Source organism: Lycorma delicatula, chromosome 1 (genome assembly GCF_047948215.1).
Source record: "Lycorma delicatula isolate Av1 chromosome 1, ASM4794821v1, whole genome shotgun sequence".
NCBI classification, from domain to species: Eukaryota; Metazoa; Arthropoda; class Insecta; order Hemiptera; family Fulgoridae; genus Lycorma; species Lycorma delicatula.
The window spans coordinates 219,680,365-219,700,333 of NC_134455.1; the positions used below are offsets into that span (position 1 = coordinate 219,680,365).

Consider the following 19,969-nt stretch of genomic DNA (forward strand, 5'->3'; position numbering starts at 1 on the left):
TTCTGCATGGAGGATATATTGGGAAAAATAGAAGGTGCATCAACATTCAGAAGTTGCAGTAAACGTCTGTTACGAATACCTACAGGTCCAGTACAATGTGAACAGCCCTCCTCATACCTTTGAAAATAAGGATATCCAAGGACTGCATCAAAAGCTGGGTGATTTGGCTTTCCCTTAAGACTGGTAAAATAAGATGCTAAAACCTGGTTCTATCTATCTCAAAGTGACGGCTCATCACAGTCAATAAGGATTCTTATGACAGGGCTCGATCTAACGCCACCTATAGCAAGCCGAAGGAAAGCACCTGTAGCAAACCGAAGGAAAGTAGGCCTAGATCATAACATCAATATATAATTTAGACTAGAACTCAACAGTTGCTGTAGCGTGTGTACGAGTAAGTTTATGAAACCTGTTTTCAGTGTTTCATACCACAAAAGACTTAAATAATAATGTTTTTAGTTTGCTTATAACAGAAGCCATTGCATGCAAAATGCTAGTATGTAGGCTTTCAGTCCCTACGCCAACATATGTACCGAGTCTAGGCTAGACATCCTGGTTTACTGAATAGCGATTTTTATATTCTTTTTTTCTATTAATATTCTTTTTTTTCGTGAATATTAGTGTAATGTGTTTTTAATATTTTCAGTTTTTTAATATCACCATTTTTCCAAGGTAGTCAATGAAATGAGATAATTGATTATTTTCTTTAAATTCCAGAAATTAAAGTTATTAAATTTCAATTAAAGAATGAAATTAAAAAAATTATAACAGAAAGAACAAATAATTGCAGTGTAAATTATGAAAATTATTCTTTTATAAAGGTAAAATAAATAACATACTTTTTTTTTATTGTTTATTTTTAGGAATCTTTTTCTATTAATTTAACATTTTTTCATATGTCATTATTATTTAATTCAGTTCTTGATTTGTAGATATTTTCATTTATTAGATTTACATAATAGTTTAATAATTGTCAAAACTAAAACTCAATAAACTTACAGTTAGACATTGAATATATTTTCTATTTACTAATTACAAATAATTTTTGTAAATTTAAGTAATTGAATTTAAATAGTTAATTGCATTCATTTCTTAAAAAAGATTCAGCATAATCTTCACCTCTCTTTATATCAGGCTTTAGGTAAAATTCAAGACTATCAACCAGTAATTTTTCATATTCTGATAAATCTGGAAAAGGAAGCATTTGTTCCACACCAGCTGGTCCTAGCTGTGCTGTTCCACATATATATGTAATTCCAGGAAAAGACTCTGTTGCCACAAAGACACATTCTTTTATCTCTTCTCCTTTAATAACATTTGCTAATAATACAACAAATTTAGAAACAGCAGCAGCTGTTGCTAAAGGAGCCTTCAATTCTAGTAAGTGACTTTCATTTGATTTTCTAACATCTTCAGTTAACTTTTTTATATCAGCCTGTAAAACAAACACTTATAATTGATGGTCTGTAATAGCAGAATAACTTTTTTTTGTTTGAACATTTTGTAATTAGTTCTGGTAAAAGTAAGAGTTATAGCTACAGTACAGCTCATAATCTTTGTTATAATAATCAGCTCATAATCTTTCTTAAAAGTCTGATTCTACCTCTATGAAATTTCACTTAGTTAATAAGTTAACAAATCTAAAACAAAAATTTATATTAAATGTCAAAAAAAAAAGACTCCTGAGAAATATTTGTGAAGTTGGGATATACAGAGCGATTCAAAGAAACGGGAAATTAAAAAAAATTAAATAACGTTAATGAAATTTTTTTTTTAGAAAATGAATTTTATTTCATGTAATTGTATAAATGTTGCCATTTTAGGATACATACATTTTAGTTTATTTTTTAAAGATGACATCTTGCAGGTGACCTCCTCTTCTACGTAAACACTCACGAAGTCTCTTCGTTAAATTGTTCGTGGAATTTCCGCAATTGCTTCTCGGATCTTTGCCTTCAGTTCTTCCGTTGTAGCAGGTCTACTGTGGAACACTTTGCTTTTAAGGTGACCCCCACAAAAAGTAATCGCAAGCTGAGAGATCAGGCGATCTGGGAGGTCATCTAATGTCACAATTTCGTGAAATGACACGTTGTCCAAACAATCGGCGTACAGCTGCCATCGATATTCGTGCAGTATGTGACGTTGCTCCGTCTTGTTGAAACCAGGGGTGTAAAGAATTGGTGGAAATCTCTTTTGTTGTTCCACAACAAAGGTTTCAAGCATGGCTACTTAACGAGCCGACGTCACTGTAATCGCAAGACCGTTGTCATCCTCAAAAAAATAAGGGCCTTAAAAAATAACACCCGTAAGATGACATAGCACACCACACGGTCACTTTCTGGCTGTGCAACGGACGCTGGTGTAGCTGCGTAGGATTTTCTTGTGCCTAGAAATTTTGCTTGTTAACACAAATCCACTGAGGTGGAAATGCGCTTCGTCTGACATCCACAGTTCGTGAACAAACTCTTCGTTATCATTTATCTTCTGAAGCATTACATTACAGAATTGTGCTCGCACAACTGCATTGTTCGGTTTCAGTTCCTGGACGATCTGCAACTTGTATGGATGGTATTGCAAGTCCTTCACTAACATTCTTCGAACACTTTAACTATGCAATTGTAAAGATGCTGAGAGACGACGGATTGACCGATGTGGACTTCGTGTGACAGCATCTTGTAAAGCTTGAACATTCTGTGCTGTACGGACGGTTCGCTCACGGCCTGGACGTTTCTTTTTCATTGCCGATCCAGTTTCCTCAAAATTAGATATCCATGTTTTAATTGCATATGCTGATGGAACACGGTCGGCGAAATTCTCTACGAGCTCCCTCCACACTGTCATTGTTTTTGTAAAACGCTTTGATAGCAAATGCACGTTGCGCACCACTCCAAGCATCCATGACAACTAAATGGCAGGTTAGGTTAGAGAGGCTGGCGCCACTTATCAAGTGGTACCAATCGCCCACGGCTACCAACACAACTTTCAAAATTTCCAGTTTCTTTGAGCATGCATTTTACTGAACTACAGCAGACTTATTTAAATTATTAGATTCCCAGTGGTTTAAGCAGAATATACATTTCCTATGCTTGCTGTGACTGAAAAACTGTATGTAGATTAGATGAAAAGGAGCACAGCTGTGCCTACAGGACTGTGTCTGCTTGAGCAGGTAATATCCTTCTGTCTGCAGACTGTGCAGTGTGTTAAAGTTTGTTAATAAACTTTACTACCTAGTAATCATGCAGACAAATAGTTCAAAAGTGATGAACCACTTCCAGAACTGGAATTCAACACAATTCAGTCATTCTCAGACAACCAGCATAAAATTAATGCCTACAGAACTGAGCAATTTTTAACATTTTATTCTCCAGTTTTTGCCAATCTTACAAAAACTAGTGATGTGGAGAAAATAATCCTGCAGCACACAGGATATGACCAAGCTCCAGTATCTAAAGTATTATTTCTAATAAAGAAACATCTTAATATTTTATTTTTAATTTACTTATTTTCTTATGAGTAGAATTTTTCAATAATTATTGAATTCTTATGGGATAATGACTATGAGAAGTAAAGGAATTTTTAACTAAATTTTTAAAACCAAAATTTGTTTGGTTATCTTTTTCAAGCTGTTTGGAATGCTTATGATTCTTATTAAAATTTAATATTATTACAAAATAATATATAATGTATTTTAATGTTATAAGTTTCTTTATAATAAAATAAATAAAGTTATCATATATAAGTTTGCAAAAAGATGTACATGTACTGTACTTAAGTTAATGCAGAATCCTAAATACAAGCATATTAAAATTATTTTGTGAAACAAAGTGATAAAATTTGCTTTAACAGAACATGCATTTTTAAGTGATCCTGAATATTTTTATTTTGAGCATGTATGTGCAAGCCAAATACTTCTATGCTATATTGTAGGCTTTTAACTGAAATGTTTTTAAATGAATTTATTGTAATAATTTCAGTTTTTTTCCCCAGCTACTAAAACCATCTTATAAATTGCTACAATTTTTCTTTTTTTTCTGTAAATCTGTTAGAAGAAAACTATTTTTAAAGTTTTCAACTGATGATTATCAAATGTTCTAAAATTTGGTAAGAGTAAAATTAACTTTTCTAGCAAATTTAGTTAACACATTTTAAACTCTCTTAATCATTAACAGATCTTAGAAATTGTTAATATAAGTAAAGAGCAAAAATATTATTTTTGCTCTTTTACTTTGTTTTCTACATTTTACAAATTGAAAATTCTGCATATTAAAACTTCTTTGAAGATTTTTTTTTTTTGAGAAAAAACTCCATAAAACAATCCCATGTTATGTATGTATGTGCTAGATTAACTTATCCCATGATAAACAATCAGTAATAAAATATAAATAGATATTTTTCAATAATTTCAAAAAAAAAAAAAATTTTATTTTTGTCTAGTATGTTGTACACGGTAAGATAAATTTAACTTATTTCACTACATTAACATCCAAACTAAAAATTTAAAGTTAATAAAAAATAAAATTGATCACTTACTGTTATATTTTTCATGTGTTTTGTTCTGATGGTAACAATTTTTACTTCCATGTATGAAGTACAGGAAGTATTGAGATCGCGAAAAATTTTGGTTTTTAAATTTCAACAGAAATATCCATTTTGACCATCCCTGAATCCATTTTGACTAGTTTCAGCATGACATCTGTACATTAGTACTAAAAAACTATTAGCCATAGAATATTGAAATTTTGAATTTAGGTCTCTTTGTAACAACTAGTTGTCACCTCCCATTTTTATTGCAATTTAAATATATTGATTTATTAATAATTATTAACCTCTGATTGTAAAAACATGTCTAAGTAATTTAATAGATGTACAAGGAAGTCATATATTGTTCAAATCAGATTTTTATTTATTGTCTTATTGTCCTGTTATCACCCTCAAAGAAAATACTATTGACTAGTGCCTTTTGTAGTTTAAGTGATTCAAAGCCATAAGAAAAACTGAGACAGAAAGTATAAAGCAGCAGCTGATGTTCCCTTTCTGTCAAGCAACATGGTATTATAACATACACATATACTGCCTTAATATGGGACAATTCCTTACTTTAAAAAAAAAAAAACTTAACAGTTTTTTTATCAAACTCACCATAATTATGTTATTCTAAAAATTATATTTTTAAGAAAAGATTGATCTTGTATATTTTGTCTGTTACTTGGTCAGATTTGAAGGTACAGTAAAGAAGAAAATACTGTAGGAAACTAATGCTTCTATAAGTTTTATTTCAAAATTACTTCCACAGTCTACAGTTAGAAGATTAAATGTATAAGGTTATCATGAGAAACACTCTTTCCCTAGTCATTTTTTAAAAAAATGATAAATATCAAACATAGGGTAGTTATTTTTTATAATGCTGAGAAAAACAGAAACCAAATTGGAGGGAATTTGTAAGTTTTAAAAAATAATGAACAATATTTCTGCAAAACTCAATAATTTATGAGATATTTGTAGAAAACCCCATTTATGCCGCTTCTCAACCTTCTAATTCTCTTCAGACTACTATGTTCATTTGGAATTTCCAAATCTGTAATTAAAACTAAACTGTCACAAAAATTAATAGTGCTAATTATTTCCTTATTACAATAATGAAAAAGAAAAAGATATGGGTTGGATAGAAGGCCTCTGTATGTATTTACAACACTTTTTACATATCTGTATGTTAGAAGGGATTTCGTTAAACAGGGATCAGACTGAAAATCCTACAGCAGAATGATTTCAATTAGCTAGATCATAAATAATAACTGCATAACGTAATATGTCTTTCATCTCATCTGTCTTGTATATAGATTTACATTACTAACTGATATTAAAAATCCTCAATTTCAGGACTGATTTACACAGGTCAACAAAAAACAATAATTTCCAACGGAGATAAAAGTAGACTAATTAGAATATATTTTTTATGCTGAATCTTAAAATGAAATCAATCTTTCTTCATCACCCTCAGATTTTTAGTTGTGACCCTTTAAAATATTGAGAAACTTCTTAAATAATAGAAAAAAATAATTACAATTAAAATTCCTACCTTTTTTGCAGACATTTCCATATATCTTAATTTGTTTTTCTTATTTCTTATTTTACTTTGTGTTCAGTGAAGTCTTCTCTTTTTATGATCCAGCAGTAGTCACTCATCATAGATTCATCCATTCTGCTTTGATAACATTGTTCCATCTGTAATATATTTTGGTGTAACCTTTCTCTTTGTTCGTCGCTGATTTCACACAAGTTTAAAGGGAAAAATCCAAATGAGAATATAAAAAATGAATTTTCAGTAACATTCTGCGGCCTAGATTTTTATAGTTCATTAAGAGTTCATTTATAAGCTGATCATGGTTTTCAGCTTTTTTGTTTAGAAGAAAACCAGTAACAATAACTTTGAATGACTTTCATGCTATTAGTTCTTTAGGATTCAGTTTGCTATCAAATATATTTTCATGAATTAATTTTCTTATTTGTGGCCCAATGAATATTCCCTGTTTTAATTTGTCGTCACTTAATTATGAATAAACCTCAGCTAAATATTTAAAGCCTTCTTCTTCATCTTTATCTAATGCTTTTAAAAATTTCTTCGTCAAGACTATCTTCATGTGTACTGGTGGTAAAATAATACAATCTGCTTTGACAAGGGGAATGTTAACAACATTTTCCTTTCCTAGAGTAAACAGATTTGCATAGTGTTTATCTGTAGCCTGACTATCCCACAAATACAAGAAACACATATTCTGTAAAGCCACTATGGAGACCAAGAAATAGCCCTATTACTTTCAGGTCAGCAATGATTTGCCAACTTTTTTTTATGTACTTTTTTTTTTAATTTAGTACTAGCTTTTAACATTTTTTATGTACTTTCATATGTGTCTTTCTATATACTGAAATTTTTGATCCTTGTTTAATAAATACCATTCTTTAACACGTGAACCAAGGAGTTCTGCATGTTGTTTTAACAAATATACAAGTCACAGATTAGGTCGCTCAGTTCTGCTTGTGTGAAGAGGTAAGGTTCAGTATTGATTGTTCTGGAATATAATTAATATCTATTGAGGTTGAGGATTCATCGGCTGACTTTCTGGGGAATCAGAAATTTCTTTCAAAGAAGTTGGACCAATCGTAATATGTAAATCAACAGCATGAAGTATTGGTCTCTTGAATGAACACTTGGGTATGCAATACTGCTTTTATTGTTTGAATTGAAACCAGTAACGTTCGATAAATAAAAATAGCAGTCATCATAATGGTTAGAAGGCTCTTGCCAAATCATAGGTACACCAAAAGGCAAATGCTCTTTTTTCCTTTTAACCACTGGGTTAGTTTAACATACACTTGATACATGCTACCACATGGAGCCCAGGATTTATCTTGGTCTCCCAAGGGATGGTCAAAATAGTATTTGTAAGCAGTTTTCAGTAGATTTGATACTGGTTTTTATTGACTTCTCATGGTGAATTCTCCACAAACATAACAAGAGATATTTGGGGAATTTTTACAAGCCCGATTTTTATTTATTGTGAAATTCAACTTGTTATATTGAATGAAAGTAAACCAAAAATTACACAAATAATTATAAAAATAATTAAGTTTTAATTTATAAATACTTAAAATACTACTTAAAATTGTTTCACCATGGAGTGCAATAAAACACAGCGCAAAACACACGCGCGTGCTCGGGCTCATACATACACACACAACTTAACAAATCTTGATGGTCAATAAAAAAATAACAAAATTGTTATTTTTTATTGAAATAAAATCTTTTTTATAAAAAAAGAAAAATCTTTTTTTTTGTCATAAAAATCTTTCACTAAATTTATGGCGTCACTTACGAAAAATCTTTATAATATATGTATGATAAAACCACTACCACAACTAAAGAACACAGCAAGTCATACAAAGAGCTGAACTCATACTAAAGAAAATTTCATCACATTGAATTACTCATTACTTGACTCAATGACATGTCTGGCTTGAGATATGACATCATTCAATTATTATATATCAAATACAGGTCTACAGCATGAATCACAATATAAATCAGATGTGAATAAGCAAACATACAGACTTATTTGTCTGTAAATACAAATTTATTTGTATTGTTTGTTCCACGAATGATAGAACAAATAAATTTAAGGGGTTGTAACTTAAGAACTTAAGTTGTTGTAACTTAAGTTGTTTTGGAATGCATATTCAGATCCAGCATATAAAATACACATACAGTACAGCATATATACAGCATACAATACAGCATATATAGAACACATACCTTCCTTTTCAGTTCCACATTTTATGTTTATCAGTGTTATTCACTAAGTTTCACTGAATTCTACATTTTTATAGTTCTGGGAACATGAAATATTACAAAATTATGTGTTAAAATAATGATGTGTTTTTATATTTCTAGAAGTCTTATTAAAATTTTTAAACAAGCTATAAAACTAAATATTTTAAGGGGTGAGTTAACATTATTAAAGATTCAGGACATAACTACTACACTATCATTACAGTCATTAATATTATACTATAATACAAACTTATTTAAATACTCACAGCTGGTATTTCCTTATTTTTCTCAGGTATAATGATTTGTGAGAATAATGGAATAATAGTATTAACTGATGATCCTCCAATAATCTGCGTTTTTACACTGTTGTATTTCATTTCTGCTCTCTTTGCAAACAGCTGATTAGCTGTAATGGTATCAAGTGACATGAAACCTAAAATTCGCTGCACACTGACATTGTGATTAGTTTGTATAGCAACTTTACATATGAGAGGAATGGTTGAATTAATAGGTTTTGTGGTTACTGCAAGTAATGCCTGAAGTAAAAAAGTAAACAATAATGTAGATAAGTGAAGAAGACATAAATTATTTTACAGATTTATTATTTTACTTTAAATGAAACTATCCTCCCTAAATTATAAAATGGTAAGAAAAATGCTGAAAACACAAAAATTACAATATCTCAAGACCTAATTGACTAGGAACACCTAATGAGGTCTCACCCGAAATTTTTCCTCAACTAAAGTCAAGATATGAGTAAACAATGGTTCTCCATATACTGTAACATTGTAAGAAAAATGCTAAAAACTTGAAAATTGCAATAACCCAAGACCTAATTGATCTACTGAAATGAGCAATGGTTTAAAACACTGAGAATCAAGAGCGACCAGGGGTGCAGCTTAGTTTATTATAAATTGTATAATACAGAGATATCAGATTTCATAACAAAATCATTAATAGGCAACATTATTATTTATTAAATAAACTCCAATAAAAACTGAAAAGATCTATATGTTTACAATACAAACATTACCTTCCAACACCTATGTTTACCTTAGCACAATATGAAGTAATATTACCATTTATTAACTATTCTTCCATAAAAAATTATCCTTGAAACATAACTGCAAAAGCTAGAGTTCATCTCTATCATGGACATTGAAATTCAAAAAACTTAAAGGTAGTATTGCTGGTTAATTAAAATAAGTTTACACCAGTATAATGATACAGGAATGAAGGAAACATAAGAAAAGTATGTCACACATTTTGAAATCTGTTAAGTATTACAAGATCACTTTATGGTGACTGTGGTGACCTAAAATTTAGTGGGTTTCTTTGTCTATTGAGTGGTTTTATAAAATATAAATGTAATTCTTACTGGATTTTGGGTTGGACACTTTTGGTCCAGTCAATTACAATCAAAATGAGGGGTTGCACAACTAGACGTTACAACAGCTCTAAATCCAAAATTTCAGCATCCTACAGCTAATCGTTTTTGAGTTATACTAATGAATAAATATACTCTAGAAATAAAACAGGAAAATCTTGAAGGGAGTTGAATCGATAATATGTAGCTATCAATCAAGATTGATTTTTACTTCCTTCTACAAAGTAAAGGATGTATTGTGATTGCAAAAAGTTTTGGATTTCAACCGAAATATACATTTTGACCACCCCTGAATCCATTTTGACTAGTTTCGGCGTGATGTCTGTATGTATGTATTTATCTCGCATAACTCAAAAACAATTAGACATAGGATGTTGAAATTTTGGATTTAGGACTGTTGTAACGTCTAGTTGTGCACCTCCTAGTTTGATTGCAGTCAACTAAACCAAAAGTTTCCAAAAAAAGCCCAAAATCCAAACTAAATTTGGATTTTGAATTTTTTCTTAACTGCAGTAATAAGCCCTCGTTGAAAGCTTTTCAATGATATATAAGTGGTATTTATTTTCATTGGTTCCACAGTTATGACCAAATAAAATTTTAATTAATGAAGTATTTGCAAGGGGACTTAGAATCAGACCATTTCCTTTTTTTTAACTTTTTTTTTCAATTTAAATATACTGATTTATTAATAATTATTAACCTCTGATTGAAAAAAAAATTATGATAAATAATAATTCAATAATAACAATAAAAAAAATTATGAAAAAATATCAAAGTTATTAATAAAATTTTATGTACTTTTAATTTTAAAAAAATGTATATGTAATTTAATACGCATAGAAGGAAGTCATCTAGTGTCCACATAAGATTTTTACTGTTGATTCAGTATGAATAGATCATATAACCTTATATTATAACCTTATATCATAGATCTTATATATGTAAATTTACCTTCTAAAATTTATGTATACTAATCATCTGATTTAGTTACAAATAACTGGTATCATTTACAATAATGATAACTAATTATCCAGGTTATAATACAGAAAAAAAATTGCATATAAATATTTTTTGTTTGCTAAAGAATTAAAACTACTAAAAGTAAAGTTACTTGTCAGTTTACTTTAGACATAAAAAATCTCAGCAAGCATATAGGAAAGGAAACAAAATTCTACAATGATGAAAAAAGAGAGTGACTCAGTGAAAGCACGTCAAAAATACAAAGAAAAAAAGCAAACAAAGATCAACTTAAGCAGGCAAGATTGGATATTCATAACCAATACAAAGCACAATTGGAAGCTACCAGAACAGCATGAATTTTGAGCGGCACTTTGATGGCAGTGCAAATCGCAATTTTGCAACAGACCACCTCAAGAACATGAAGTTCCCTTGGAAAATCAATGCCAGCGCTATTTAGAATGTAGGGCACTAGAGACACCACAAGAACATGAAATTAGTTTACAGCACAGTATCGACTTCATGAATTGAATTGCGAGCGATGGAGTATACAATTCAAATTATCTGACTGCATTTCCATAACTACACAAGGAGGATATACAATCAGTTCAGACAGACTTTGGCAGAGATTGAATTCACATAATAAAGCCAAAAGCCATTCAGTTTCCTGGTATGTACAGATATGGAACTGCTGAATGCCAAATGTTACCATACTGTATACTGTAATGGGCCTCAACAAACACAAAATGCAAGGAAGTAATACTGTGGACTAGACTGTTGTCTACCTGGGTCTAAAGCTTTTTGCCAAAGTACAAGCAATGTATGCTTGTTTTATTAGAAAAATATATCTAATAAAAAAAAATAATAATAAAATATAAAAATGTAAATTGCATGTAAATTGCATGTACATATATATTTATTTATTCTACACACATATGTGAGTATATACATTTGATAATTTCATTTAATTACAACTAAAAAGTAGATCAAAAATTTTTTTAAAGTTTTTAGCATGTTTTTCTTAAAATAAAACAAAATAATTTGTACTAAAAAGTAAAAAATAAATTTGTTATAACTTATATCTTGGAATATATACACACATATATATATATATATAGTTTTTGAAGAAAAACATGCTTTTAAAAATTAATAAACTATTTTTTTTTACACTGTTTATAATAAACATAAATTGTTACAAGCAACCCATAAATAAAATTTACTAATTACATTTAGCAGATATACAAATAATTAAGCAAATAGTAATTGTTATTAAAAAAACCAATAGTCCAATAGAATAAAATATCTACTTCTATTTAGTTACATTTTGCTCATACTTAATAACTACTGTGTTTATACTTTTTGTCATTACTATGAATTTTGATATCCGTGATGTAATGTTTTAAAAACTAAGGTTTTAAAAAAGACTATAGTACAATTTCAAGTGAAAGTTGGGAAAGAATTACTTTTGTTAGTCTTTCTTTTGCACTATGTTAAGTTTTTTCAGACACTGTCACTGAGACTAATATTGTTATGGGATTCAAACTACATTAGCTGTGGAGTTTGAAAATAATTTTTTGTTTATGGATGTCTGAGTGTGTTGATTAAAATTGGAAGAGCTTATTTAAAATGTCAGGTTTGTCTATTTCATTGGTTATGAGTAAAACTTCCATATATGTGTGGTTTACAAAAGTAATGTTAGTGGGAGAGTGAAGTACATTTTTATGTTACATTAAGTAATTATAAATATGTGGGGTAAATGAAATATTATTTGGGTATTTTGTCTAATAATGTGTACATTACATTGTATGGTTCTGTGTTCTGTAATTTATCATGCTTCTTTTTTGATACAATTGTTAATTTTAGCGTAATTATTTTGTTATGTTATGAAATTTGTACAGGAGTTCATTATCTGCATTCTGTAATACTTGTATTTGCTTTACCAAAGTATTTTATCATGTGCAACGCATCTTGATAGACTTTGTGTGAGAGTATAGTGCTGTGTAGTCTGTGTTAGCATTGTTCTGATTGCTTAAGTTTGCATTGTTTGAATGATTAGCGGAATATAATGAGATTGTCTGTTCCAATAAATTTTATGTAGATTTTGTATATGTTAGTAACTTATGTTTTAATAAATATTAGTATTTATAATTTAAATATGGTGGTAAGATTCCAAAGAAGTTAGTCTTTTTGCCTTTTTCAGATTTTCATGATTTTTTTACTTATATTGCCTTATGTTTTTAATTGCATGTTTTTAATGTGTAAAAGGATTATATAATACATAATCTACCAATAGAATATATAGTATCAAATCAAATAGAATTGTACTTTGTTTGTTCATCAACCTTATAGCCATTGGCTATAAGAGTCACTGTGGTATGTCTTAAGGCTTTACATGTCCAAACTGCAAGTGTTTGCAGTTTGTTGTTAACAATCCTGCTGATGGGGTTTGTGAATTTTCTAAGTGCTAGAGTAGATTTGTAGGGGAATCAACTTCTTTAATATCTCCTTTCTGGATCCTTGTTTTGCCTTATCCTTCTGGTTATTTACGTTTTGGGTCGCTTCCCATAGTTTTGTGGGGTAACCCAAAATTTTACCCCAATCACCCCCCTCCGAAAGTTTTACCTCAGTTTTAAACTTGTACATTTTACCTACCCCCTACCACTCCTGAGGACCCTCCCTGAGGCACCTCCTGAATATATCGAGTGGGATATCAAAATCCTTAGTTTTGTGCCCTGATCACGTTACATAATGTGGCGGCCAGTGTGACAGCTAAAGGATGAATACTTGTGAGCTGGGTACTGTGCAGATTTGCATTGGGCAAAGAAAAGAATCGCTGCTAGAGGTATAATTGACCCGACAGATCAAAGAAATGTTTTAATTGTGGAGATAAAGGGAACATTGCCAATGTGTATAAGGTCAGTCCTAAATGTCTAAAGCGTGGAGTTATGGACCATCAGATGGGTAGTGCCCAATGTAAGTTAAGGGATGGTTAGTTGCGTGCAACTAAAAAAATAGGAGTGCTGCCTCTCGTGTAGTCCTTTTATAATTGGCCAAGAGATTGGATGTAGAGTTCATCCTAGTGGATAAGCCTAACAAGAGTATGATTGAGGAGGACGGTTGGTGTACAGAAATGCTGCCATATTTGTGGTGAAAAATAATCAAGCAGTTTTATTGGTGGGTAAGAAAAGGACCTTCATTTGGTTGGAGCTTAGTGAGGTTGTTATATTTAGGGTGTGTATATTTCCCCAAATTGCAGTAGGGAGATTATGAGAACTGTATAGAAAATCTGGGTGGTGTATTACACTTATAGAAGAAGAACATGATATTGACTGGGGATTCAATGCAAAGAGTGGGGACATTACTGGCCACTGAGAGAAGAGTGTTGGAGGAGATGTTTGCCAAGTTGGGCCTCGTTTGCTTGAACAAGGTGAAGTGCCGACCTTGGTGTAGGCAAATGCAATTTTTTTGTAGATATTATGTTTATCTCACCAGGGTTGGCACAGAAGACGAGTTGGAGAGTACTTGGGAAAGAGAGCAATCATGAAGCTGTCCTCTTCAAGATTGGTGCCATTCAGGTACAGAGGATGAGTGCATGTGAAGGTAAGATAACTTCAGAGAGATGCCTGCGTAAATTCAGGGGCAAGATTAGAAAGCATGATGTATAGATAAGAATGATATACAGAAATCAAAATGATATAAGAAATAAAGAATAATATACAGAAACGAGAGTTTGATGAGTAAGAAAGTAAAATGAAAGGAGGTGTGTAATCAGTTAGAAGAGGATATTTGGAGTAGTGTCTACAAAATTTTTACTATTAAGTTTGGGAGGGCACTACCCATGTTGTCAAGAAAAATGGTGAGAATGTATAAAGATTCTTTTTCCAAGACAGCATTGTCAAAGCAGAAGAGAATTTGCAGCAGTGGATATATATCCCTGTTCTCCTTGGAGGATCTTTTCTGGGCGGTGAGGAGATTATCAGTAAAGAAAAGACCAGGCCTGGATGGTGTACCAAATGAAGTGGTGGCGGCTACTGTAGAGGTGAGGTTGTATCGTTCCAGGTCTTGGCAGTGTTTAATAAGATGCTATTGGAGGGATACCTGCCGAGCGAGTGGAAGAAGGCTAAAGTAGTCTTACTGAGAAAAAGGGAGAAGGATTTGTATGATCCTATTGGTATTTGCTTGCTATGTTTACTTAGCTGTCTACTAAGACAGCTATTTGAGCGGCTGTTGGTCAAGAGGCTGATGGAGGAGCTGGAGCTCAAAGGGGGCCTTAGCGAGTTCCAATTTGGATTTAGGAAAGGACATACAACAGTAGGTGCTATCAGCAAAGTAATAGGGATAGTGGATAGCAGTAATATAGCAGTAATATATAGTGGATAGCAGTAGTGGATAGTAATAGGGATAGCAGGGGTGTGGAGGACAAGAGAGATCCTGGCAGTGGTGCTGTTGGAGGTAAGAAATATGCCTTCAACATACTACCATTTGGTTGTGACACCGAGAAATTGGTGAGGAAGGATATAAGTCCATATTTAAAAAGAATAGTAGAGGACTACTTTCAGGATAGAGTGGTGGTAGGTTTTGCTGAAGGAAACGAAGTGAAGACTAGTGTTTGGGCTGCTTCTGTGGGACATGGCCTATGATGGGGCTTTCAGGACTGAATATTCTGAAGGCGTCTACGCGACAGGTTTTGCAGATGACGTACCTCTTGTGGTTGTGGGGAAGAATAAAAAGATATCATTCAAAAGGAAATGTGGCTATTCAGCTTTTTGATAAGTGGTTGACAACCAGAAATTTAGAACTGGCAGCTGAGAAAATTAAATTACTAGAAGGAGACTCTCAGGTAGAAGGAGAATCTCTGGAGAAGGAGCTTCCAGGAGGCCTCTAGAAGGAGGCTCTGGTCACACTGTTCTTCAAGGGGGTCAGGATTGAACCTGTGTCTAAAGCTAAATACTTAGAGGAGTGTAGCTTGACTGTAAGAGATCCTGTCAGTTACATGTGATGGAGGCAGTTGATAAGGCTAGTAGAACTGTGTCAGCTGTCTCCAGGTTGATGTGTTGCATCAGAGGCCCTAGCACTTCCAGAAAGAGAAAGTTGGTGGCAGTTGTGATCTGTTGTACTTTATGCAGTGCCGGTGTGGAAGTGGGTGCTGCAGAGGGCGCCGTATGAAAGGTAGAGGCATTACAAAGAAGACTGGCCATTGGCATTGCTTCAGCATATAGAACTGTACCACGTCTATGGTGGTGATAGCTTCATTGCAACTTTTGAGGCTTCTTGCTGAGGAAAGACCTGAAAGGGCTAAGGGGCAGCTTAGGAGAAGTGAGGCGTGAGATGTTGGAGAGGTGATTTTGCAGTGGTCCATGGCCAACGTGGGCCAGTGGACAAGGCTTCTTATTCTAGATATTAGGTCATGGACAAATAGAAGGCATGGAGAACTATCGTTTAGACTTATGGAGTTTTTATCTGGGCATGGGAGTTTCAATGAGTATTTGTTTAAAAGGAAGAACCAGAGGGTGAATACATGCTTGTATTGCTCAGCCGTGAACATTGTGGAGCATACAATTTTTAGGTGTTCAAGATGGGATATGTGCAAGGAGGAGGCACTTGCAAGGATCAGAGAGAAAATTGGAGTTGAAAATTGGAATATTATCAAGAGGATGGTCGAGAGGATAATGAAGTTGAAGATAGATTTTAGTGCAGAGGGTTTAGATGTAGGGGCGGGCAGGCAGGCAGACAGACAGACAGCCTCATTCAAGATGGGTGGAATGCTCTGGTGTTCCACCTTTGAGGAGTGAACAGGAATTCCTGGGGAGTTAGGAGAGAAACCAAAAGACCGTAGGCCCAGCAGGTGGACTCTCTTGGGGTGTATGAGTTTGAGGCAAGACATTGGCTCTGGTGCCAATGCTGGGAATGGTGTAGCTGGGCCTAACAGGGTCACCTGATGACTAGAGGTGACAGCACCTCCCAGGGCTATGTTATGCTTGATAGTGGGTCTGGGAGGGAGGGAAAAAAAAAATCAAAAAACAAGAAATTACATCGCGTTATGAATAGTTTCATTTACACAGAGGTTAATTTTCAGACTTTTTCAAACTTACAGAAGTTATAAATTATTTTGAAATACAAAAATGTAAATGAGCAAACTTCAAGATACAAGGTAGAATCTTTTGTGTTCTACCATATTTTTTTATAGCAACTTTAAATATTTATTAATAAATATTACTGTGTGAAAATTAAGTTATCTAAAAATATGTTTAGGTACACTGAAATACACAATAAACACAATAATGTTATTATTGATATATGATATTGTATTAACATGTTATAAACAATAAAAACAGTTCTTTACATTATTCACTAGTAAAAAAGTCTAATCTTACTTTGCTTTTGGTTATTACTAACATATGAGTATCATGTTCTCAATAAAAACAAAAGCAAAAATGGAATTTTCCTAGTTTTTTGTAAGAAATACGCAAAGTCAACTTTAGTGCCTTTAGCACCTTTATAACTATAGCACCTTTAGTGTCTACACCTGTAATAGTCACATTTATATTTTCTTCCAAAACATCACGTCATTTTCAACATTTAATAATGCTACAATGACACATTTAATTATGTGTTCTTGTGACTGCTACACTCTCATCTAATTGAATAAATTCTTCAAGTGTAAATATCTTTTAGATGGCTGGTTACTGTCTTCCATTTAAAATTCATATTGGGAATTGCTGATCCTCAAACTTTCACCATATCTTATTCTTGGGTATCTTCATTTATGCTTTTTTGGCAGAAAATCCACTAGTTTGAAAACAGTTTATGAGTAACTTTTTAACTTTTATCAGTCATTCTCCATTCTCATAGCCTTTTTTTTTTCTTTTTTTTCCTGTTTAGCCTCCGGTAACTACCGTTCAGATAATACTTCAGAGGATGAATGAGGACGATATGTATGAGTGTAAATGAAGTGTAGTCTTGTACGTTCTCAGTTCGACCATTCCTGAGATGTGTGGTTAATTGAAACCCAACCACCAAAGAACACCGGTATCCAAGATCTAGTATTCAAATCCGTGTAAAAATAACTGGCTTTACTAGAACTTAAACGCTGGAACTCTCGACTTCCAAATCAGCTGATTTGGGAAGACGCGTTCACCACTAGACCAACCCGGCGGGTTCATTCTCATAGCCTATAGAAAGTTAACTCTACACTCATCAATGCACCAGATATATTTTTGTACAACTTCAGTTCAGTACAATATTTTACAGTTCTTTTAGTGCAGTACTAAATTGTACTTTCCATTTGAGAAGAGGAATGATGATGTGGGAACTACAATTATCAATAAATAAAATAATTTTTCACTTATTTTTACCCATTGCTTCTTCTAAGTAGACCAACCAAGAAGTGCAAATTTCAGATTCATCCATGTTTTTTTATTGTGTAGACACACACTACATCACAATTGTTGTAAATAAAGTTAACAAGTCAAACACAAGGACAATGATGACACACAAATGAGAACATGCTTCATTTTGTAGCAGAAATTGACAAGTTGCATTCCTTCATGTCGTCTGTTAATGCTACAATATGCCAACCTTTCATTGTGTTTGTGTGTGTGTGTGTGTGTGTATGTGTGTATGTGTGCACACACACACATACAAACAAATAAACATGTGCGCACACATTGTCAAAGATGTATTAAAGGAACATCCAACAAACCACTACGTGGCAGACATGAATGGTGGCATATTGTAGCATTATCAGATGACATGAAGGATTCATATATTAACATTATATGGCCCCCAACACAGTGGATTACTTGCTCTACAGAATTATTTATATATAAGTTTACAACTTAAAACTCTGTACTCTGTATAGCGAACAGAGTTATACAAAGGATATTGGCTGGGTTACACTGTTTTGCAGCATGAATGGTTTTTCTTCAGTGTGTTCAATATACTTCTTAGCCAAACTATACCACAACCCTTCATACCAAAGAAGACAGCAACAGGGCACTGGAGCATAACAGAAGCATTCTGTTCAGCTATTTTGATGGAAATTAGATAATAGGTGGACGACGATCTCCTTCAACCAATCCATCTGTTCTGATACAATTAAATAATTTCTTCTAGAGATTCCACAACGATCTGCAATTCACCATTTTTTCCATCAACTAGTGCAGTACACAAGAAAGAGATACAGGACCACAGCCAGAGTTACAAGACATTATCTTACTGGTCTTAGTTCACAAGAATAGCTTCCACTCATGATTTAGGATAATAATTTATTAAACAATAGCACCATGTAATTTTAATGAATAGTTGAATGCAGTATTTTGAAGTTAGATTGGCATAAACAACTAATACTGTTTTCCTGAAAAATATTCACTTAGCACACCGTATTTCTCATTACATGAATAGAACATTCAAATGAATCAATATTTTTCCAACTGGTAAGATACTTACTTTATTGCAAAACTTGTATTTCTTTAAATCTATATTGTAATAACTAGTTAGGAAACTGAATAAAGCCTATTCCAAAATAGGGACACTCACCTGGAGATATATTAAGTGCCTCTGTTACTGGCTTTTAGATGGAGCTTATTTTTCTCCATTCAATAGAAGCAGATGTAATTCTGCAGGGGAAAAAATCAACATATCATCTCCTACAGAAATATTACAATTTCTGGAATGGCAAACTGCTTTTACATTAAGGTGGATTCTGAGACATTCAACTGTTGGTCTAAGATTAAGCCTTCCAATGATCTCTTAAGTATTTTCTCAGTCATTGCTTTACTAAAGAGCAGATGGATACTTAGGTTTTCAAGATGACATAAAGAAACAGTGTTATGAAAGTACAAATGTTTTTAATTGTACAATACAGATCAGGACTTCCTGACCACTGAAGATATGAAAATGAACAAAGCTACAGAAAGATTTGTTAATATTAATCCACATACATTAATATTAGCTTAGTGAACAATCATTACGAAGCCACAGATTGAAATCCTGGTTAAGTTTCTCAATATCAGTGCTCTAGGGGAATATTAGATCAACAAATATAATGGCTATTAGAATCCTCTGTTATTAAATATTGAGACAGAATGTGGGAGAATAAATTATATGTTTAATTCTGTAAATTCAGAATGTGGTGAGATATTTATTACAAATGGGGAAGAAAAAAATAAGATGTATGATATTAAGAAGGATATTCAAATTTTGTTATAAGTTAGCTATTACAGCTACTTTAAAGTAATTAGTTACTTCTTCACAACCATTACCCAAATCTGTAGAATTATTCAAGATGAGTTTCTTGT

The 19,969-nt window shown here is 32.5% G+C and overlaps 1 protein-coding gene across 1 annotated transcript in view; it reads right to left on the bottom strand.

The window, feature by feature from the left end:
- Positions 1–218: 218 nt before the first annotated feature.
- The window catches only part of LOC142317758 (malate dehydrogenase, mitochondrial-like), a 39,601-nt gene continuing 19,850 nt past the window's right edge, over positions 219–19,969 (bottom strand). Inside the window, exons 4-6 of the mRNA XM_075354308.1 lie at positions 8,593–8,862; positions 1,120–1,435; positions 219–304 (exon numbers count right to left, since the gene is read on the bottom strand). Of these exons, the coding sequence (XP_075210423.1) occupies positions 219–304; positions 1,120–1,435; positions 8,593–8,862 (672 nt within the window). The remainder of the gene's footprint in view (positions 305–1,119; positions 1,436–8,592; positions 8,863–19,969) is intronic.